The sequence below is a fragment of the Dromaius novaehollandiae genome, chromosome 27 (assembly GCF_036370855.1).
Source record: "Dromaius novaehollandiae isolate bDroNov1 chromosome 27, bDroNov1.hap1, whole genome shotgun sequence".
NCBI lineage: Eukaryota > Metazoa > Chordata > Aves > Casuariiformes > Dromaiidae > Dromaius > Dromaius novaehollandiae.
In genome coordinates, this window is record NC_088124.1 from 1,447,944 (window position 1) to 1,470,139 (window position 22,196).

General features: G+C 58.3%; 1 protein-coding gene across 4 annotated transcripts in view; it reads left to right on the plus strand.

Annotated features, from left to right (window-relative positions):
* SYT2 (synaptotagmin 2) overlaps positions 1–22,196 on the plus strand; it is a 40,038-nt gene that overhangs the window by 12,422 nt on the left and 5,420 nt on the right. The window contains exons 2-9 of one of the 4 annotated variants that reach the window (XM_064498034.1): positions 9,758–9,813; positions 16,502–16,684; positions 16,794–16,963; positions 19,323–19,448; positions 19,721–19,888; positions 20,034–20,201; positions 20,662–20,779; positions 21,462–21,595. In XM_064498034.1, coding sequence (XP_064354104.1) covers positions 16,519–16,684; positions 16,794–16,963; positions 19,323–19,448; positions 19,721–19,888; positions 20,034–20,201; positions 20,662–20,779; positions 21,462–21,595 — 1,050 coding nt within the window. In that variant the 5' untranslated portion in view covers positions 9,758–9,813; positions 16,502–16,518. The remainder of the gene's footprint in view (positions 1–9,757; positions 9,814–16,501; positions 16,685–16,793; positions 16,964–19,322; positions 19,449–19,720; positions 19,889–20,033; positions 20,202–20,661; positions 20,780–21,461; positions 21,596–22,196) is intronic. The other 3 variants (XM_064498037.1, XM_064498035.1, XM_064498036.1) reach the window with 3 other exon arrangements.

Sequence of the window (22,196 nt, forward strand, 5' to 3'; positions counted from 1 at the left end):
CAAGTGTTTGGTGGGCACCAGTGCCCTCCGGGCTGTGGCAAGGACTTTGGGCATTGCTGCTCTTGCGTGGGACGTTGCGCCTCCAGCGCGCGGTCCCTCTCCGTGTCGGAGGCAGGGAACGGTGGGAGCTGCTCCCTGTCGTGCGGGTAAACCGGCAACCTCGTTAATCTGTCACCTTCTCCCCCTCAAATCCTTGCCATAACATGCTGAAGGTCACGGGGAGACCAACACTTCATCTTCCAGCGCTGCAGGCTGCTTTGCAGAGCTGCTTCTCCCCATCCCCGCGGCGCTGGACGGTGCTGAGCACTGCCAGGGCTGGGTTTGCATGCGCCTCAGCCTTCGGGAATGGTTTTCCGGTGGGACATTACGGCCCAGGGCTGATCCTGCTCCATGGGAGATGTGTGCCTGAGTCCTGCTGACGGTCAGGGTCAGTGCCCGAGCTGGCCTGGGTGAACGTGGGCTGTTCCCCGCAGAGCTTGGGGCTGAGAACGGCAGAAGTTGGTGCAGGGGGGGTGATGCAGAGGCTGCAAGCCCGAGGATGAGCCCTGCATCCCTGCAAGGGGCTCCTTGGCTGGCTGTTTATCCCTGGCGTTTGCTGCGTTGCCTGATGCCCTCGCAAGTGGGTTCAGGGCTCTGAGGGAAGGCGAAGGGCTTGGACCAGGTGGGAGCCCAGCGAACGGCAGATCCGCACCGCTCCCATCCCTGAGACACGCTGAGGAGCAGGGTCTGCCGCTCAGTGCAGCTGCGTAACGTGGACAGGAGGAGCTGGGCTCTCGCGGTGGCTCGGGGCCTGGCAGCAGAGGAGGGGGCGATGCACCGCTGGGGGGGCTGGGGGTGATGCAGTGTGGAGTGCAGCAATGGTGCGTGAGGGATTTGGGGTGACGCGTTTGGGGGTCTGGAGCAATGTGCTGCCGGTTGCAGGATACTGCAGCGTGGGGCGAAAGGTGACACGTGAAGGAACCTGGTGGCAATGCAGCGTGGGGTGGAGGGTGACATGTGAGGGTCCTTGGTGGCAATGGTGCTGGGTGGGACTTTGTCCCCCTGGAGTGACCGCAGGCTGGTGGACGTGGTTGACCACTGCGTCCGTCTAGCACAACCCGTAGGGTTATCTCTGCAGGGCTTTGGCGTGTGGGCTGCAGGAGGCCATGGGTGATACGTGGGTCCTCTTGCCTTCAAAACCATGGTTCTCCTGCTCTCCTGGGGCATCCACCTTCTGCAGGCACCAAAGCAAGCTGTGAGGGCAAAGCCCTGGGCTGGAGGGAGCAGAAGGTGCTTTAAGGCAGGTGGCCAGAAGCTTTTGGGTGCTGGTGGGCAGAGGTGGGTGCCAGCGCAGGGAGGGGAGCCCCGTGGGTCTGGGCGCCCGGGCCGAGAGCGGCGTCGGGTGCTAATTGGTGGCAGAGACAGCTGGGCAGGTCTGCAGCTGCCACGGAGGGACCTCGTCCCTGCACATCAGCCCCTTCTCAAACCTCCTGCTGCAACTTTCGAAGGGGGAAAAGGAAAAAAAAAAAAAAGAAGAAGAAGAAAAAAAAGAAAGGCTTTCCAAAAGAGAGAGGAAAAAAAAAGAAAAAAAAGTCCTACCAGCACTGCATTGCAGTGCCTGCAAGAGCACCCGCCGCCAGCTCGAGCCGCTCCGGCAGCCCCCCACGGGTTATGGTGAGCCCTGCGGTGGTCTTTCCAGGCGCAGAGGAGAGGGTGGCCCGGGGGAGGCCAAGGGGGATCTAAGAGCTGGGGAGGGCAGGTGAGAGCAGATGACTCTTGGTGGTGGTGGATGACAGAGCAAAGGACCTCTTACGTGGCTGCAGGGGGCTGTAGGTGGTGGCCGGCTTGGCTGGTCTTTTGGTGCTCCCGCTGTGGAGCCACTTCCGAAGGGTGCCGGGTGCTGAGGATGGACCTGCTGGTCTTCAGCCCCTGGAGGAACCTGCTGCTCTGGGTGGTGGGAGCAGCTTTGCCCTGGTGTCAGAGCTCGGGCTTCCCCACCACAGCTGGCGAGGGGACGTGGCCAAGGTCGCCCGGTGTGTCGGTGGTGGAGGTGAGATCAGGGTCCCACCAGTGCTCAGCATTTCCAAAAACGCTGATGGGGTCGTTAAGTGCTAATCAGCTCCTCCATTATCCCCGTTGGTGTGGAGGTGATGCGACACGCAGTGTGGAAGATGGTAGCCCCCATTTTGGGGTGATTTGGGGGCCTGAAATTGGCTCTCCTTCCCCAGGTGAGCAAAAGCCACCTTCTACTCAAGGTCGCAAGGCTTGGATTGAGGTTGAAAGTCCTTGCTTTTCTTCGAGCACCTCCTTCACACCGCCCCCAAAAATGGACCTGGGAGGACTCCAGGGCACTGAACCCTTTTTCCTGGAAATCTTCCTCAAACCAACCCTTGACCATCAGGGTTTAAGAAGAAATAAGTCATGGCCATGATGGCATGTCCCTTGCACGGTATGGGCAGGTGGTGGAGTGGACAGTGGTGGCTCCTTGCTCCCTCCAGCTTCGCCTGTCACCTCCCTTGAGCTCCTCAAGCTTCAGTGGGACTGTCTGGATTTATCTGGTCCAAAATGGACCAAAAGAGGAATTTGGGGAATTTTCACACTGGGCATCAGCAAAAGGTGGGACGCCCTGTGGAGGACCGCGGGCTCTGCCGCCGCCCCGGGACACAGCGTGCTGGCAGTTTTGCTGTAGCACATGGGCTAGGGGGTTCCTCGAACATCCAGAAAAACCTTCTGGAGATGATGCAGGGATGAGTTTTGAAGCTTTAAAAGTGGGATGAAGTGGTGGAGATGCTCTAAGGTGTCTTCGGAGATGTTTTGGGTATTATATCTTTCGTTCTGGCTTAAAGAAGCTGGTGTTTAGAAGCACAAATGGGGGATAGGAAGTTTTCTTAACACCAAAAATGCTCGGAGCTGAAATCTCCAGGTGCACCAGAAGAAACCTTCCAGGTGTCCTCAATGGAGCAGGGCCTTCACAAACATGGACAGGGTCTGCACTGCTGCCCCCATTCCCGTGCCCCCTCCTGCTGCCCCACATGCTGCTCTCCTGCCCCATGCACCATCCTACACCCTACAGCCAACCCTGCCCTCCAGGCATACCCACGGCCCCAAACTGACATCCAACTCGTGCATCCCCATGCCGGTGCAAGAACTCCCCGGCACTGGCTGGGATGTTGCAGCCTCCTGGACCCGCTGCGGCTCATCACGAGCACCTTTCCCTGCAGCCTGCCAGCAGCACCGCGGCTATTTTCGGTCCGTTTCCTGGATTTAATTAAAAATGAGTGCTGCTTTTTTGGGCACCGAGGCGGGTGGTCAGGCTGAGGCACGGCCGAGGGGAGCGATTGGACCCATTGGGGCTCATGCAACACGCAGCACCGCTGTGCCTGAGCCCCCTCCTGGGCCTTGATTCCCCCCGTTCGGCCCCTTGGGTTGCCCGGAGGGATGGTGGAGATTCGTGCTCTCGCCTTGGAGCCGTGGCGGCAGCAAATCCAGCCTGCCTGCCAAAAGCGGAATGGGCTGCCGGGGCATGTGGCAGCAAAATATGAGTCCTTCGGAGCAATTAGTTAAGTTAATTAGCCGAGGCATTTAAGGACTAGCTAAAGCGGCGAGGCCTAAAGACTCTTGCAGGCACAAAGTTACTTGCAGCAACGTCGTCACGGCTCCCCGGGAAAATCCAGCCCCCAATGGCATCTCGGTTTTTGCAATGTGCAGCTCTGAGCTCTTGCTTCAAATCCCTGTGTGCCGCTGTGCCCGGTGTCTGCTGCATTTAAGCAGCCAGTGGTCAGAGCAAGAGTGGTGATGCAAAGCCAGTGTTAGACCCTGTCCAGGCTCCAACTAAAAGGCACGTTTCTAATTAGGCGAGGAGCTAAGGATGGAGCTACTGGAGGCTTGGAGCCCACCACGGGCAGCGCGAGCGTGGGCAGCGGGCATGCCCCCACGGAGGATGCTCCCCTGCAGGCACGGGCGCAGCAGTGTGCTGGCGTTTGCACTTGGCACGTTAAATGCAAACGTGGCCAGATATAAATACAGAGGTGCTCAACACGTATTGCACGTCGTGGCCTTCTAGCAACGCGCACGCACATGGGCACTCACGCAGGCGCACGTGCAGACACGGTGCACAAGCAGCTGTGCACATGCTTGGCACAGGTGTGCACACGCATGCACATTGACACGCAGAATACGTGTGCACACGTACGTGCAAATGCTCGTGCGGCTGTGCAAGTGCTCGCACGCACGCACACAAGCTGATGCGAGTGCACGTGCACACATGTACGTGGGTGCTTGCAGAGCCACGTGCCTGCTAAACACATTTGCCAGCGTGAGCACCAGCACTTAGCCACCGGGGCATCCCTGAGCATGGGCACGCACTAACGCACAGGCATATAAGCACGTGCACAGCCCCGTGCGCTGGGCACTGCCCACTCTGCGGGGAAAGTGTGGGTAAAGAGCAGGTGGCGCAGGGAGTGGGACAGCTGTGACGGGCTGGCATGGGTCTCCTGGGATGGTGCTGGTCCAGATGGGCACTGCCGTGGGGGCCCTGCATACCCCCCTTGTGCCCCTGTCCTGGGGCAGGAGCCCTGCTCCAGGCCTCAGGCTGTCTTCAGGCAGAGAGGGTGGCTGCTCACAGCCTTGCCCAGAAAGCCCTTTCCTGCTGGGGCCAGGAGATGTGGTAGAGCAGAGCCTTTCCAAGGGCAGAAGGATGCCCAAGGCTCCAGGATCCTTGGTTTCGTTTCCCCTCCTTGCTGTGCACCCATGGGTGCTCGCAGGGTGTCAGTGTCACGGCTGTAGGTGCGGGGAGCTGTGCAGCCCTGCTTTGGTGGCCTCTCCGCAGAGGCAACGGCATGGACCGGTTCTTGTCCACCTGCGGCAAAACCTCGGTGGATTCATGGTGGACAATCACTTGGGGCCTGTCACAACACTGAGACACGCTGGAGCCAAGTGTTGTCTTGGCAATGTGACGGAGCAACGCGGCTGCCCGGCCCCGCTCGGCTCGGCACAACCATTGCCCCGACACGGCTCCTGCTTTGCTGGGAGGAGGCTGCGCTGGCTCCCCAGGGACAGCTTGTGCTGGCCAACGGCTCAGGGCCGAGAGATGCAGACCACCGCTGCAGCATGTCTCTACAGGTCTTGCTGTGGAGATAAAAAGCACTTTTGGGGGTGAAGCCGGTGTCTCTTAGCTGCACCGCGTGTTTGCCGTGAGTGTAGAGCTGGCAACGTGGTCTGTGCAAAGTCAGCAAAAAGGCTGCAGCCTTTTCTGTCCCCGTCCGCTGGAGACTGTGCAAGTCAAGGTCAAAGTCAGAGCTGGCAGCGAGCCGGCTCTGCGGTTCCTGGTGCTCCCATGGCCCCACATCTGCTTTTCGCTGGCTGGCTCTCTTCGTCCTCCCTGCTGCCTCTGGCATCAGCTGAAAGAAGCCCCTCGAGCTCCCTGGCCAGGCTCGATAGTGGCTCTCTGCACCAGAAAAGGACGTGCAGGGGAGGAGGACGTCTCCTGCGGCAAGGCCAGGGGTCAGCGACCTGCACCACATCGTGCCGATAAATTTATTAGCATCCGTGGCCATTTGTCATCAGGCCACAGCCTCATCTGTGTTTTCCTGACCATGACAGATCCATGCACAGTTACCAGTCCAGCTCCTTAGCAAGACTGCTTGCCAAAGATGTCCTCTCTCGCGTTCCCTCCTTCAACTACATCCAAGCCCATGGTGCGAGAGGTCTTCCTGGTTCATGCTGTAGCGGCAAGGTGCTGAAGTCAAGGCCTGGCCACGTGCACTGGATTTTAGTGGGAGTTTATGGGCTACTTTTCTCAGCAAGTCATGCAATTTTGGTTGCCCCCTGAGTGATGGCTAAAGCCTCCCCTTGGAGAAGGACATTTCTCCCAGCTGTGTGGGGCCACCAACCTGCAGGGCTCTGAGACCATCTGCTGTGCCAGGATGCTCATGGTGCATTCCCGTCTGTGGCTGGGGCCCTCACAGGCATCCTGGTTTGGCAAAAAAGCAGATGTCAGCTTGATGCTGTGTCTTTGCAGGCTCTTCCAGAGCTTCTCCAGATCTTGACCATGCTCCTCGCATCCTTCTTGGGACATCTTCCACCACTGCCTCGCCGCCCTCCAGGGCTGTGTGGGACTCCCCTAGACCTGGCACAGGTCCTGGTTTCACCTGGCTGAATGCTTAGGTGGGCTTTGGTCCCTGTCTAGGGATTTTGGTCACCTCCTGGCTACCTCGTTTTGGAAACGCCACGCTCCCGCTGGCTCTGGGCAGCCACATGGCCGGCTTTGGCAGCCGTCCCGCTGCCCTTGAGAGTGGGCGTGCGGAGGCAAACCTATCCCAGACCCCCAGGGAAACTTGGGAAAGGTCAGCCATGGTGCACAGCAGATGTGCAGTGCAGCTAAGAGACACCGGCTTCACCCCAAAAAGTGCTTTTTATCTCCGCAGCGATGACATGGCCTGCTTCAGCGTCGCGAGGTCACCAGCGTCCTTGCTGTGCCCAGTGCCTTCCCCCTAGTTTGGCCTTGGAGGCTGCTGCAGTTTTCATTTTTTTCCTGTGCAGCAGCTCCTTAACCCAGGTCCAGCTGCCGTTCAGCCCTGCCGAGCCTCCTTCTTTTTAAAAAAACCAGCTGATGACTGCAGAGCTCTTTCAAAGCATTATTAAAACAAATCGAAGGCAATTTCATAGGCTGCCCTCTCCCTCCAAGGGGCTGTCTGCAGGCAATGTCACTGCAGGTCCTCGACGCGTTTGAAGAGCTACAGCGTGTCCTTCACCACTTTGGTGCCAGCGAAGTCCTTAAAGCAGGAAAAGGCTGGCGAGGCAGAGGGCCATTTATTTCACCTATATTAGCATTTGCACAAAAATACAGGTCAGATCGTTAAGGGAGTGTTGCAAAGACCTTCCTCTTCTGCATTAAACTGGAAATGGTCCAGATTGCTAAACGCAGCTATTTTCTCCCTGCTCGCCTGCCTGCGTGTTTTCTCTGGCAGCTTTGCTTTCGCTTGGCAAGCCGCAGAGACGCGAAGGGAAGGCGGTCGCCTTGCTCCTCCCGCAGCAACGAATCCTCCGGTTGCCCCAGGGGTAAAACCCTCGAGAGGGAATACGGGGCAGCCAGGCTTCCAGCCAAACGGTGACACGTCTGGGGCTGCGATTGCACAGTGTCCCAAAGGCTGCGAACTTTCGCGGGATGACTTTATAAGATGAAAAGTGGTGGCAAATGTGTAGCAGGGTTGTGCGGCGCTGCTGTGATGCTGAAGCAGAGGCAGTGTCCTGTCCCCACCAGCTTGAAATTAAAGGAGGCCGGGCGTTCCCAGCTGCCTGGAAAACTTTGCAAAGCCTCCTTAGTCTTTTGCATTAAATGACCCTCAGCAGCTCGTGGAAGGCAACGGGCCTGATTTATGCTTCCGACCGTTCCCTGACTTCCAAGGAGACTGGAAGCGCTGTTGGCCGTATCGCTCCCCCTCGCCTTTCCCGGAGATGCTGAACATCTCGGTCTGCTCCAAAGCCCTCGGCACAGCGGCTCCGTCGAGGAGCTGCTGTGAGCTGTCTGGGTAGTTGCCAGACCACGGGGCTCTCTCCAGCCGGCTGCTTTTCATCCTGCCGCCAGACGTGTGGGCAAAGGAGCAGTGCAGTGGCTTTTCGCACCCGGAGGGATTGGCCAGCTCCGATCAGCACTGAGCCCCTGCAGCTTTGCAAAGCTCCCATTTGCCCAGCACCAGGCATGAAAGTGGTGCGTGGCACCGTGGGTGTCCGGCGGAGGGGGCAGCCAGCGAGTTTGCACCCAGCTGGGGCAGCTCTTGCTGCAGGTCCTGCAAAGGACCTCGAGCAAGTCCCCGGCTGATGGCAGAGCAGGTTGTGGGTGCCCAGGGCATGGCTGGCAACAAGAGTGGGAATCCGGTGTAAAAACGAGACGGCTGCGTGAGCGAGAGCCCCTTGATGTTCGCTCTGGGGCCCGGGAGGAGGGATGGTGGTGCAGAGGGCTGCGTGGGGAGGAAGGCTGCCCCGGGAGAAGCGCTGGCTTCTTGGAGGGGTTTCCTCTCCCTCTGCGACATTTCTGGCCAAGGCAATTTAACCTTGTTAGAAGCTTCTGAGCTTTACACCGTTCCCCTGTGATGCCCAAGCCTTGTACCATGATGCCATCCATCATGATGCCCTGGCCTTGCACCCAACACAGAGGGCCACCAGCTTTCCCATGTCTCTATGTTATGCCTGTGCCCAGGAGGCCAGGTGGAGTTTGGAAACATTTGCACTGATCATGATTAACCTTCAGAGGAGCCAGGCAGCAACTGCAGTAGCTGCAGGGTGTTTAGATCATTTATTAAGCTCTGCTCTGTCCGTGCTTAAGTTACAGGAGGAGCTGACAGCTGGTGATGCCTCTTCTGGCATTTGCTGCCACTCTGGGCTGCATGAAGGTGGTTGTGTCCATGGTTCAGAGGTGGGAGAAGGGGGTGGTGGTGCTTGGAGAGCCTCCGAGACACTCAACAGGTTTGGGATGTTTGAGCAGACCAGGTCAGAGCTGGCCAACCTCCCCTAGAGATCTACTTGCAGATGGGTAGGAGGTGCTGACCACGGTCCATGCTGGTCCCAGCGGTGGCAGGAAGCTCCAGGGGCTGAACAGAGGCTGCCAGGTGGAGGCTGAGGCCCAGGGCCTCTGTGGCCGCGTTGCAAAATATCGCGCCCCACCACTGAGGCTGGAGACTCGGACCAGGATCTGGCATCCCCTCACGCGGATGGGACAGCAAAGCAGAGAGGAGGGATTGAGACCGGTCGCAAAGGCAGAAACGTCCCCCAGCCCCTGCCCTCCGCTCCGGCGAGCTGGGGGAGCATCACCGGGCGGGGGGTGGGGGGGTAAAATCAATCTGGCCCTGTGGGAGAGAGTAGAAAGGCTGCAAAGGTCGTGCAGCATCATTGCTGCTCCAGCTCAGCCTCAGAGGAGCGTGAAACCCTCCTCCTCTGGGCCCCCATGAGGGATCCTGGCCAGAAAACTTGGACACACATGTCTTCGTGCTTGTGGCTATGGGGAAGGCCACGAGGGAATGAGCATGAGGGAAATCAGTGCTGTTCAAAATAAAAATCCCCTCCTTGGTCTCATGCTGAGTTTGTTGCGATGTCCAGAGGGTCCTTGCCCACCCCCAGGACTCTGCAGTGGTGGTGACGTGGCGAGTGCAGCCTCCGCAGCGAGGCCGAGCCTTGTCCCAGCCTCCAGGGACAAGAGACACCCTGCAGAGATGGGCTCCAGCATCCTCCTTCCCTGCTGGCAGGATAAACCTGGCCTGAGTTGCCCCTTCCTGAAGGCACCGTCATTCTTCTCAGTATTTTCACCGGCCCCTAAATAACTGCACCCCGTGCAGCCTGCTTCCATTTCTAAAGGTTGTGCAGCTCCCCTCCGGTGAGGGTTTCACCCTCATTTCCTTCATCCTTATGTATTTCTGAATCTTTCATGTTTCCAAGCAAGCCAGGAGCAAGCGCCCTTGTTTTAAGCCAGAGATTGCCACCAGCAGGCCGGGGCGCAGGGACCAGGGCACGCTGCGGTGGGCAGACAAAAGGGGAGGTTTCACCATTGCTGGTGTCTTTTCCCATCTTAAAGGTTTTGGAGACATTTGAAGAGCATTTGGGGGGCTTAGGTACTATTTGCTCTTCGGGCTGTGGCACTTTTCGCCATCGCTCCCATGGGCCTTGCCAAGCTGGATGCCTGGGGCCAGCACGGCCGTGGTGGCTTGTGCGCTGGCCACCGGCTCCTGCCGGCTTTCACTGGTGCCGGCCCTGCAAATCTCACTGCAATTATTCTGCCTTTCTTCAGGTTGTCTCCAGCGGCCCCTGCAAGGCTTCCCCAGCTGGGCAGTGCGTGGAGGCTGGGTAAGTCGCGCCAGCGCGCGGGGCTTTCCCGCACCATTCGTGTCTGTGGCCTGGGAGGCCGTAACGTCCGCTCTGGGCAGATGCACCTGCAGGTCCCCGAGCATGGTGGCATCATGATGGTCACGTACTGTCTGCCTTGTCCTTTGTGGGGGGGTGGCACCGAGCCGGGCTCTTGGCTGCAAACCCAGTGCCTGTGCGGGCTGGTTTTGCCCTGATCCAGGCTGTGAAGCCCAGCAGTAATTACCTTGCTGGGGCCTGGTGGCACCCGGCCATGGGAATTTTGCTGGGGAGCCACGCTGAGCCGGAGCTCATCCATCTTGCTCCTGTCGAGCCTCCGCCACAGCCAGCTCAGCTCCCACCGCTGTCAGCTGCCCAAAGGCGTGATGAACGCGCTTGCTGCCAGCACTTTGTCCCCTTGCTGTAAACGCTAACGTGCTGCCCAGCGCAATGAATTATCACCGCTGGCTTAGTCCCTTTGGATGGCATCAAATTCCGAGCAAGCGGTGTGGAGCAAAGCCTCTGCCCCACCACCATCCTCCCTGCAGGGCTGGGACGTGGGATGAAGCAGTCAGCTGGGTCCTGAGCCACTCCGGTCCCCACTGATCTGCCTTCTGCTCGGGCGGTGGGATCGTTTTGGTCGTGTCCATGCCCGGCCTCGCGGGCTGGGGGAGAACATCACCCTGCGACCCTCAAACCCATGATAAGTTGGGGTGAGGGACGCAAAGTGCACACATACGTGTGCATGTCCGCGTGCGTCTGTGTGCATGCACACACGTGTGCACACACATGCATGTGTGCATGTGCTCGCAATCCAATGGGAAACGGGAAGTTTGAAAGAGCCTCCTGGAAGCTGCTGAGATGTCTGTGTTTCAGCTGGTCTTGCCCATCTGGTCTTGCCCAGCCGTGCAACAGGGGCACCGCTATCGATAGCCCCGGGCGCTTCGAGGTGGGAGCAGCCAGGGACGTTAACGTGCAGCGGCACGGCGTGTAGCAGGTTTATGGCCAAGCCAAAGCAAGGGGTGACTGTTCAGCCTGTGGATTCGATGCGGGCAACAGCAGGTCTTGGATTTCTCCCCGCTCTGCCTCCAGTTGGCTCCTCATTGCTGCCGGCACCGCGCGCCCCACACGACAGCCACCTCCGGGCGGCTCTCGGTTTCCTGCTGCTCCAGGCGAATCCAACCATCGGTGTCCTTGGGGTGGGGAGGAGATGGGTGCTGCTGCACCCCCTTCCCCATTGCAGCCGACCTTGGAAGAAGCTGCTGATATACGGGTTCTCCTAGCATGGACAAGCAGGCTGCCCTGCAGCATCTCAGCAAAGAGGGTTTTATCTAAAACCCAGGCGATGCGGCATTGAGCCTTGACTGCACTTCTCAAACTCTTTTCGCACCCAACGTGGCTGTTGCCAGTGGCATTTTCCAGACTCGATTCTCGGTTCTGCATCGAGGCCAAATTGTGGATTCATACCCTCAAGCGATCAAAATTCATGACCCCACTCCCCTAAGCTGCAAGGTCAACCGAAACCATGCCTTTTGGGACTCACCTTTTTTTGCCTTCATCTTTCACAAAGCTCTTTTGGCATCCGAAACATTCAAACAAGGGAGAAAAAAATAGTTGATGTGCTCTGCTCCAACTTGGTGCCGTTCAACCCTGGAGCTGACTCCAGGGTCTGGAAATTTGAGTGCCAGCCCTAAATTTTGAAATTTCGGGATAAGACAGTGCCGTTGCCTCGCCATGCTGCTTGCCTGGCACCCGCGCATGCCCCTCGCCTTGCAGCTGATCTGTTGCTCCATCTGGCCAGGGCCAGGTTTGCTCCTACGGGCACTGCGTATTCGGCGCCAGCCTCGTGGGGTGCGAGCAGGGGCTCTGCTCTCCGCCCTGGCTTGCAGACGCCGCTCAGATGGCGTGAGTGTTTGCAAAAGATGGAAATGCTCGGGGACGGCACAGGTTTCAGAGAAAGCGTCCTCAAACCCTCCGTTTTCTCCTGGGCTGATGGACGCTGGTAGCGTTTTCCACCTAATCGTCACCTCTGCAGTCACGGTTTGGTTGTAAATTTGCAATAATTGGTGAATTTTTCCTACTGAGTCCTGGTTGTCGTTGGCAGAGGAAATAAATGGGCAGAGATGCTCAGCACAGGGAGGCACAAAAGGAAAAAAAACCCCAAAACAGACCAAACTATATCCCAAGCTCTTAACCTTGGAAAGTATTGTTTACTACCATTCTTTGCTTCTTCATGCCATTGCCCTCTGCTCATCTGGGATGGCTCCCGTCAGATCTGGCTCTGAAATAAGTTAATCCTAAAGGAGATAACTCCAGTTTTTACTTCCAGTTAGAAATGCACCCCTCTTCTCCCATGATCCCATTCCCACGTATTTTTGGGCATCATCTCGCTTGCGCAGATGCTGCTTTGATCTTTCATGGCACAAACCTGGATGTGCTTCACCTTGAGGGGTCTGGAGGCTCCCTGAGTGCCGGGATTTGGGTCGAGACCGGATGAGTCCCTCCACGAGGCAGCAACAGGGATTTTCCTCCCAGTGCGGGGCTCCTGCAGGGCCCAGCATGGTGCACGATGGAGGCAAAACCCTCTGGATGATCTGCTGGTCTCGTCCATCTCCTTCCTGCTCCAACTCTCCAGGGGTCGGGGGCTGCCCAGAAACGGCCCAGGAGGAGTTCAGCCAGACTTTCCACATTTCCCCATCCCATTTCTGATGGCTAAAACCCATCTCCCCAGCAGCACTGGCCCTGGCTCGTGCCTGCCAAGCCAGAGACCTGCGAGCTTCTGCCACCCTGAAGTTGCCGCTGCGTGTTGCCATTTTTCCCTGTGCCTTGCTTCTGCGGTGTTCGGAAACGCCTTGGATGACGGATGCGTTTCCCTTTTCCTTGCCTTTTATTTTAATTTGCTGCACATAGGTCAGGGCACTGCGGGGTAAGTGCAACACCCCAACAAAAAAAAAGAAAAAACACTTAGGGGGGACAAGTCTTGGAGATTTCCGTTTAATAGTTGCGGTGCCACCGGTTTGTCTGAGCTTCGTGGCGCAGAGCTCCCTCCTCCTCCCGCTTGCTGATGCTTTTGTGCCCTTTTGCTGCATCGCCCACGCTGCTGCGTTTCCAGCCTGGGGCCAGCAACACCCACTGGCCTCTGAGCCCCCAGCGCTGCTGCCAGCCGCGGCATTGCCTGCGTTTTGGCAGGCTGCGGATACCCGAGATACCCGGAGCCGCTGCGGAGAGCTGAGTGTCTTTGCAGGGAGGCCGCCGGGCTGTTTTGTGACTAACAGGGCACTGGCGCTCAGACGACGCGAAGGAAGGGCTGCACGGCCCCGTTTTATCACCTCCGTGACACAGTTTTCTGCGCTTTCTATAACAGATGGGCAGAAACGCCTTCATCAGCAGTTCAGGGAGAAAAATAACGATAGTGGCAGTGGAAAACTCAGCGTGCCCCTTCGCTTGTGCTCGAAAACTGGTTTCTTGAAGATAACGAAGGTCGGACTTGCACTTTCCCCCTTTCAAAGGCAGCAAGGATAGCCCTGGGTGGAGGGAGGAATTGCATTTCCACCAGAAACGCTGCTGCTAGAAACACTTAAGGTCGAAAGGGAGCTTATTTTTCCAGGGAGCTCTGTGTGCGGCTGCGGCAGCCCTTGGCGCGGTGCCTCGCGCGGCGCGGGGATGCTGCCTCGGGCTCTGCAGGGAGGATGAGCACCGCGGCGGCACTGCCCTGCGGCGGGGACCGGCTCCTTCCCAGGGTGGCCGAGGCTGCTACGAGGCTGGGTTTTAAGTCAAGCAGCCCTGGAAAGCTCAGCTGTGCCTTTGGGTTTTATGGCTTTTTATGAAAGGCGGCGAAGCGTGCGTTTGCTGTTAATAGACGTGACCTTGGACTGCGCTAACTGAAGGCGTGGATCTTCTAGGTCTCTCTCGGGTCAACTTTTTGAGGCAAGGATGCTCATTTTCAGCTCCAGTTTTTCCTGGGGCTTTCTTAAAGCCCGTGCAGGCTGCCCTGGCCATAACCCACCATCGTTTGGCTGCAAAGGGATGCGAGCAGCACAGCACGGCTCGCTTGTATAAACCTGAGCCGACGGCTTACGACTCAGAAGTGCTGGTGAAGGTTATCATCCTTCTTTGAGTTATTTACGGCATTATTAACGTAATTATCCATCTGCAGTATTTCTGTTGCTGCAACATCAGCAGGGGACGGGGGAATGCGGGGGACGGAGGGGTGAGGAGGAGCTGTGGGGGCAGCAATGTTGGGTTTCTCGGAGAGGGAGGGAAGGGGCTTTCTCCCTCGCCGGAGAGGTCACTCGCCAGCTCCTTCCTCGGTTATTAGCACTCCCACACGGCTCTTTGCCCCCTGCACTGGATATCTAAAAGCCCTTTCATTCTCCTTAACCCCACTGGCACCATTAATTCGCTTGGCTTGCTGCCGGCTCTTATCTTTCTTTGCAAGCTCATGACTGACTCTGCTCTGCCTCTTTTCGGCGCCCTACATTCGGAGCAAAGGCCTATTTTTCACCAGCTGATCTTTGAAGAGTCTCTTCGGGACCTGCCCTGGTCGCTGAGGATCCCCGAGGACCTCCGTCTCGAATCCTGCCTTCCTCCACGCACCGGGAGCGCTGCTCTCCCAGGGCCAGATCCCGCCAGCTGCCCTGCCGCGGGCCTGCCGGGCGCTCACACGTCCGCGCGTGTGTCCACGCGTGTGCAGCACATGGCCGCTGATGAGCGTGGCAGATCTCTGCTGATGGCGTCACAGCTGGGATGGGTGAGGGGGGGCTCAGCCCGGTGCCTGGCGCTTTGGTCCAGAGCTGGGCCCTGGAGGCACTTTGAGCGCGTTGTGCTTGTGGGAGCGTGTGCCGCATCCACAGGGCCGTGGGGAGGGTGGCCGCTCCGTGTGGGGTGCTTCCAGGGGTGGGGTAGGAGTCCTGTGGGATGGATGAGTGCAGAAAGTGCTGCTATCATCCCTCAAGGGTCATCTCCAAAACCACTGAGAGCTCATCCCTGTGCCGAATCTGTGAGCAATCACCCTGCAAACGTACCTGCATGTCCCTCCTGGATGGAGCACGAATGCCACCGGCCCTATCAAGGAGCAGGGCTGGCAAAGGGAGCTTGGCTCTGTGGGGCTCGGGAGGTGGAAAGGAGCCTGGAGCCACGTGAGGACACGGCACCCAGCTGGCAACGAGCCGGCAGGCTCTGCCATCCTGCTGAGGCTGCTGGAAAATGGTTAATGATCAGGCAAATGAAATGTCTCACCTTCACATGGCCCCACAGAGGCTCCAGCTCCGGTGCTTTTTGTGCTGTAACCTGATAAAAGAGAGGGACAGGATCAGACCCCCGCGGCAGGCCATGGCGTTATGCCACCCAGTCCCTGCATTAGGACCGGGGGGGACTTGTCCCCTTGCGGTCCCCACAGAAGAGGGCTGGTGGACACGTGGCAGGGAGATGCCTGTGCTGGCTTGACCCCACCAGCACCAGCGTGCACGGCCGAGGGGCAGCCCCAGGCCCTTGCCTGCTCCCTTGCAGCCTGGCCAGGGCCACGTTCACCTGTCTCCCCCAGCGAGATGCGTAACCCCAGGCAGGACGGTGGGTTCAAGGTGGGGGCTTGGAGCTGGGCGGGATGATGACACACCCCAGGGGACATGGATGATCCCATGGCCTTCCCCATGCTGGGATCTGGCTGGAAGAGTGCCAGCAACGGGCATGTCCCCTGCGCCAGCTGGGCCTTATTCAGCGCCGGGGGTCCAAGGATGACTTCCCCCCGGCTGAGTTCACTATCTGAGCTGGAAGGATCACGCATCTGGTCTCCTCCCGGTTGTGCCAGGCAGGGCATCATCTCTCCCCCTCTCCTCTTCCCATCTCTATCTCGCGGAAGAGGGGCTGCCGACAGCCAGGCGGGTGGGGGTGCCCCATATGCCCCTCCCCAGGAGCATGGCACCCTGAGGGGCACATGGCAGTGGTCTAGCTCATCCCACTTGATGTGCTGCCCCTGCGGGGCATGGGCTCACCGATGCTCAGCACCCCGGCACCACTCATCCTTCCCTGGGATGAAAACGTCCCTTCCCTCATCCCATGTGGCCTTTCCAGGCAAACCTCCTCCTTACCAGCACCCCGATGTCCCTGGGAGGCGTCAAGCTGACACCAGTGCCAATGTGTTTCCAGATGATGCTCCCAGAGGCTTCGGACTTGCCTCCTTGCTGCCCTGGGCTCCTCCAGGAGGGAGCCTGGCTGGGGAGGCTGGGACCTGAAGGCACAGCAAGTGTTTGGAGACTGGTCTCTCTGACTCCTTGGCTGCTGTTTCCACCAGGAGAGCTCAAGGAAGGAGCCACGGTTGTGCTGTGTTCACACGGTGCAGCTTGAGGGAGGCTGGGGCAGTGCCGCTTGGAAGGAGAGGTGGAAAGGTCCTGGAAACCTGGGCATCATCTGGGCTTCCCAGAGCCATGGAGGGTACCCAGGAGTCCTGACTCTCGTGTCCTTCCTTGCTCTAAGAATTGGACTCCACAGCCCTCAGAGAGAAGATCAAGCACGTCATTGCTGCCCTTGCAGTAAATGCAGATGTTGTCCTTGGTGCAGATGGGTCAGGGGCCCGGCCTGGGCAGGGAGAGGAGTGGCAGCAGCAGGGGCCTGGGGGGACACACGACAAGGGAGGAAGGCGCAGGACAGGATGGACATGCCAGGGGGTGACCACCAAGGTGACGCTGTGTTTCAGGCAGTCCCTGACCCACCATGACTTTCAAGCAAGCATCCATGATGGCTCCGGAGGCTGTGGCCACCACAATGCCCATGGCGACAATGGAGAACTCCACTGAGGCTGCGGGCCCGGGTGAGAGCAAAGAGGACATGTTCGCCAAGCTGAGGGAGAAGTTCATGAACGAGCTGAAAAGTATTCCCTGTGAGTAGCTGGCTCCTTTTCCAGGAGCAGCAGGTGGGACAAGCGGGTGGGGTGGCCTGCATGGGGAGGGAGCTGTGAGGCTGACTGGGGCACTGGGTTTTGTCCGCAGTGCCGTCCTGGGCCCTCATCGCCATTGCTGTGGTAGCTGGGCTGCTTATCCTCACCTGTTGCTTCTGTATCTGCAAGAAGTGCTGCTGTAAGAAGAAGAAGAACAAGAAGGAGAAGGGCAAAGGCATGAAGAATGCAATGAACATGAAGGACATGAAATCGGGGAACCAGGTAATGCCCTTCTTGACTGCTCGGCTGCATCCCACACCTGTAGTTTTAGAACCATCCTTCAGGTTGAATTATGAACCACATCAAGGTATTTATTGCTCAGGCAGCAGAGCAAGTTAAAGCCCCCAGGATCTCCAGGATGGAGCAATGCAAGCGTTTTTTGTTTTAGCTAAGATAGCAGTACCAGGAGGTGTGGCGTGGCTTAAGAAGGAAAGAGCCCAGCTGTCCCTGCAAAAGGGGGTTGCTTGCAGACATCGCATGGCCCTCCTGTGCCACGGTGCATGAAGCGCTCCTTCAGTGCCTTTGGTGGCCAGGGCTGTAGCTTTCCTCGCAAGCATTTCTTCCTGCCCAGATGCAGGTAGCTCCCCCTCTGCATGTAGAGTGAGGTGCAGGGGAGGAGCAAGGGACAACTTGGATCAAAGGGTGAAGATTGCTCTGGAAGCAGCCCAGCTTTCTTTCTCTGGCTGCCAGCAAGCAGTGACTGCTCCGAGTGCCATAGGGACAAAGGACAGAAGGGGACATGGCCAGACTTTGCCCCATCTTTCCTAACGTGAGGAGTCAGTGCCAGCCCTCCATTCCCTTCTCCAGGCTAGCAGGAAAGCACGGGCCATTTCAGCAACCTGCCCATCGACCGTGATTGCCACCTGGTTTGAGGCTCCTGCTGCTGCTGCTCTCCTCTTTCAGTTCCCAATAGCCCAGCACAGGACCAGCTTCTGTCTGAGCTGGACTAGCTGACTGCTTCATCTGAACCAGCAATAGTTAATTTAATGCCTTTTTGTCTCCCCCACCTTAGTACTCAGAGTTATTCTCTCATTTCACGAAGCTGAGCCTGGCACTGCTTTTAGGAGAGAGAGGAGGACCATCAGGCCAAAAATCCCACTCTGTTTTGGTATCCCCAAAAAGCTAATGCTCAAAAAGCATGTGCTGCTCTGCAGAGCAGAGCTGGGACTGTCTCCTCGTCACAGGGGAGCCAGGAGCGGCAGCTGGAAGGAGGCTTCGGTACCAACAGATTTGGGGCGATCCTGGCCCTTTCAATTCATCAGCTCAGCACAGGGCCATTTGATGAAGACAGGAGTTTTTGGGAGGCTGTTCTTGCTGTTTAGGGCCACAGAGGATGTTGTGGGCACCGTGGGCATCCAGGCAGGACCAGACAGATGAGCATTGAGTAGAGACACTCTGAGGAGCCTTCCTCCACCAGACCTGCCCGTCTGCACTCTTCCATAGCAGCAGGGGACACGGGGGTGCTTTCTGAAAGGAGGGAGAGATGCTGTCTGCTGTCCTACCCCGGCCTCTTCCGGGGCTCCGTGGGCCCGTACAAAACAGGCAGCCGAAGCCAAAAGCCCAATTCCTGACCTTGACATGGGTTGTTGTGTCCCATGGCAGACAGCCCGCCACCACCCCGGCGCTAGCTGTTGTCTATGTTGTCTATAATGTCGTTCTCTTCCCTCCCTGTGCTCTCGTTGCCCACCCTGTTCTGTTCTGTTCTGTTTTCTCACTGTCCTGGGATGGCGTTCACGGTAGGTGCCGTGCTGAACCTCACTTCTCTATCAGCTCCTTCTAGGGTGGGATCGGGGACCCACTGCCTCCGTCTGAAGGCATGTCAAAGCGCTAAGGAGCTGAGCAGCTCCCACCGGTGGGCCGTTGCTCGGAAAGGCTGCCAGCCCTAAATGCATCCCGGCGTCTGGCCTGCGAGTGCAAAGATCAAAAATCTGCTAAACTAGGCTCCTTTGCTTGTCTGCTTCTCAATAGTCTGTTGGCATATGGCTGCTCCGTGCTACCGTCCTGACTGTGCTGCTGATCAGCCTGGTGGAGAGAGATGGCCTGCTCTCGGATATAGGAGAATTAAGTTGTATCTCTACTCCCAAGTTAACAGTGCCTGGAAATGGCCCTGCTGAGCCATCATCCCAGGCTGTAGCTCTCTCCCAAGCACAGATCGGGGGGGACTAGAGTGTCGCTGCACCCATTTGCAATAGGTTGTTCGCATGCAGCTGCCCCATGCAAGCAGCAAACCTCCCTGGCTAGAGCTGACCCCAAACTCCTGGCAGCCTGAGGCACCCCTGCGCCGCCCACGCTTCACAGCATCTGTGTGGCTGTGGGCAGAACGGGTGCCACCTTGGGCTGCTCCACTGGTGCTTCATTTCCTGCTGGGTCTCCTTTCCCCTCATGGGGAGGACCCAGGGCCTCTCCTCACTGTGGCTGCTGAGATGCCAATAGGGCCAGGGAGGCTGGAGGTGCTCGTGCGTCTCCCTCTCTCTCTCCGGCATGGGCGTCGGGATGGGGATGCCGGGCTGTGACGCTCCAGGCAAGGGGCAGTCGTACCTTTAGCTCCTGGCTGAGCTGGGCACTGCCGCTGTCGTTGCAGGACCAACAGGATGACGATGATGCGGAAATGGGCCTGACGGAGGGGGAAGGTGAGGAGGAGGAGAAGGAGCCAGAGAACCTGGGCAAGCTGCAGTTCTCGCTGGACTATGATTTCCAGGCAAACCAGGTGATGGAGGGGCTGGGGCCTGTTTAAGGAAATACAGGAGTGGGGTTTGCCTGGGGAGGGGGTGCGAGGGGAAATTTGGAGAGGAGATATCTCCTGGTCCCATCAGGATTCAACCTTGGTGGCTCGGGAGGGAGGAGAGGAGCTCGATGCTGCCCTACACGACATCCTGCCCCATGTCATGCTGGAGGCGAGTACCCAGGACCTGGCATGGGGTCAGGGACTTCAGCATGTAGCTGGGCCGTCTCACTGAAGACTCCCCCCTTCCTTCCCAGCTGACAGTGGGGATCCTCCAAGCTGCCGAACTGCCAGCCCTGGACATGGGTGGCACCTCGGACCCATACGTCAAGGTGTTCCTGCTCCCCGACAAGAAGAAGAAATACGAGACCAAAGTGCAAAAGAAGACACTCAACCCTGCCTTCAATGAGACCTTCACCTTCAAGGTGAACCCCTTTGTTTCCCACAACAAGGGACTGCATCTCCCACTCCGTCCTCCCCTTGTTTGTTGGCCTTCCCTGTTGGGAGTGGGTGCTCCCTGGCCTGGGGTCCTCTGAGCCCACTGCCAGCCTGGTGGCCCTTTTCTTGCAGGTCCCCTACCAGGAGCTGGGTGGGAAGACACTGGTGATGGCCATCTACGACTTTGATCGCTTCTCCAAGCATGACATCATCGGTGAAGTGAAAGTGCCCATGAACACGGTGGACCTGGGCCAGCCTATCGAGGAGTGGCGGGACCTGCAGAGTGGCGAGAAGGAGGAGGTGAGAGCTGGGTCAGCGTGAGCCCCTCAGCCAGCTCACACCCTTGCCCTGCAGAGCTGAGCTGTGGGGTGGCCTCGGCCACTGCGCGAACTCTGCTTTCTGGGCCTTTCCACAGCGCTCAGGATTGCGCTAGCTGCAGGGTTGCACCCGAATGCCAGGATGTCTCAGTCCCAAGCCCTGGGCAGGATCCAGCCCTGTTGGTCCTTTGTGCGAAAGCCTTTGTTTAAGAAAAATGAAGAGTATCAATGTCTAGGTGCTGTGCCGGGACTAGCCTGCCCTGGACACAAGTGATCAAACGCTTGTGCCAGGACGTGGGGTGCCAGCTCATGCCTGCTTCACATCTGTGCAGGCTTGAAGGTTAAGCTGAGTTTGGGAGGAACTGCATGCAGGACTGTGTCCTGGCGCTGCAGTACCATGCACTGGCAAGGCTTTGATATCTGCTCCCTGCTCTGCTTGGCAGCCAGAGAAGCTAGGAGATATTTGCATCTCCCTCCGGTACGTGCCCACTGCTGGGAAACTCACCGTCTGCATCCTGGAAGCCAAGAACCTGAAGAAGATGGACGTTGGGGGTCTCTCAGGTGGGTGCATGAGCTCTCCTGCCCCACTGTGGTGCTCTCAGCATCCTTCTCTGGGGGAGGACCCGGGGGTTGTCGGGGAGGACCCGGGGGCTGTCTGTCCGGCAGGGCTTGGGGTAGCTGTGTCCAGAGCCCGAGGTCTCCTGGGTTGGAGGCAGCTGAAGGTCTGGTTGGGGTTAGGGGGTGAGGGGAGACAGAGTGGTGGGGTGAGCTTCCTGTCCCTTCAGAAGGACGTATTGTGTGGGGTCTGTTGGCCTGTCTGGGACCAGGATGCTGCAGGAGCTGGGTGGTGAAAATGCTGTTCTGCCATTTGCTGCTGGCCCCACGCCGCTTGCCCTGGGGATGCGGGCCTAAGTCAGTGGCACATTTTGTGCTAGAAGAAACTTCCCGAAGCCATTCCAGGCTGAACTCTGCCCAGGAGAGCCCCATTCCTTGGCCAGCTGCTCCGATAAATTCTCTCAAGCCCCAAAATTTTGGCTTTGGCCTCCAGCCACCAGCCTCAGACCACCTTTATCTGCCAGACAGCAGTGCCCAGGAGGTGCCCAGAGTCAAGCAAAGAAAAGGGCCTTGTTTATACGACTATTGTGAGAGCTGGTCAGGACTCGTTCCCTCACAGTGAATCTTGTCCTGGGCTGGGACCCATGGGCATCTCAGCCCTGGCTGACGCACCTTCCCACTCCCCCAGATCCCTACGTGAAGATCCACCTGCTGCAGAATGGCAAGAGGTTGAAGAAGAAGAAGACCACAGTCAAGAAGAAGACTTTGAACCCCTACTTCAATGAGTCCTTCAGCTTTGAGATCCCCTTCGAGCAGATACAGGTTCATATGCTGACTTTCTTGGGGAGGATGGGGGGTTAGAGAGAGCCTGGCCGGTCCTGTGACTGCTCTGGGCACCTCTAGCTGTGAGGGCTTCCTGAGGCCGGGCAGGGGTCTGGCTACTTCTTGGCATCTGGGTGCCCTGTGGAGCTCCTGGTCTGGCCACCCGTGAAATACGGCCTGTCTCAGCCTGAGCTGGGGCAGATGCTGAGGGTGGCTGGGGCAGGGGTGGGAGGCTGGGCAGCACTCATGGGAGGAGCAACCCCAGACCCAGGCCCCAGCTCATGGCAGGAATGGGGCTTTCCTCTGCTGCTGCTCCCATAGTGCCCACCCCAGCGCTGAGCAGAAGGCTTAGCAGGGACCTAGGGTGGTCCTGGGGTTATTTTGGACATCTAGTAAGTGCCAAGCTGCCCTGGACAGAGTTGGTGCCACTGCACATGCACTGGGTGTTCTGCGCTCAGCAACCCTCTGCCAGCTTGTCTTGTCCCTCCATGGCCCATCCCAGCCTCTGCACTTGCCTCTTGGCCCAACCCAGCCTCAGAGAGCCGTCACAGCCCACAGCTCATAGCCTGCCCCATGCTGTCCCTTGGTGCCCTTTCCCAGG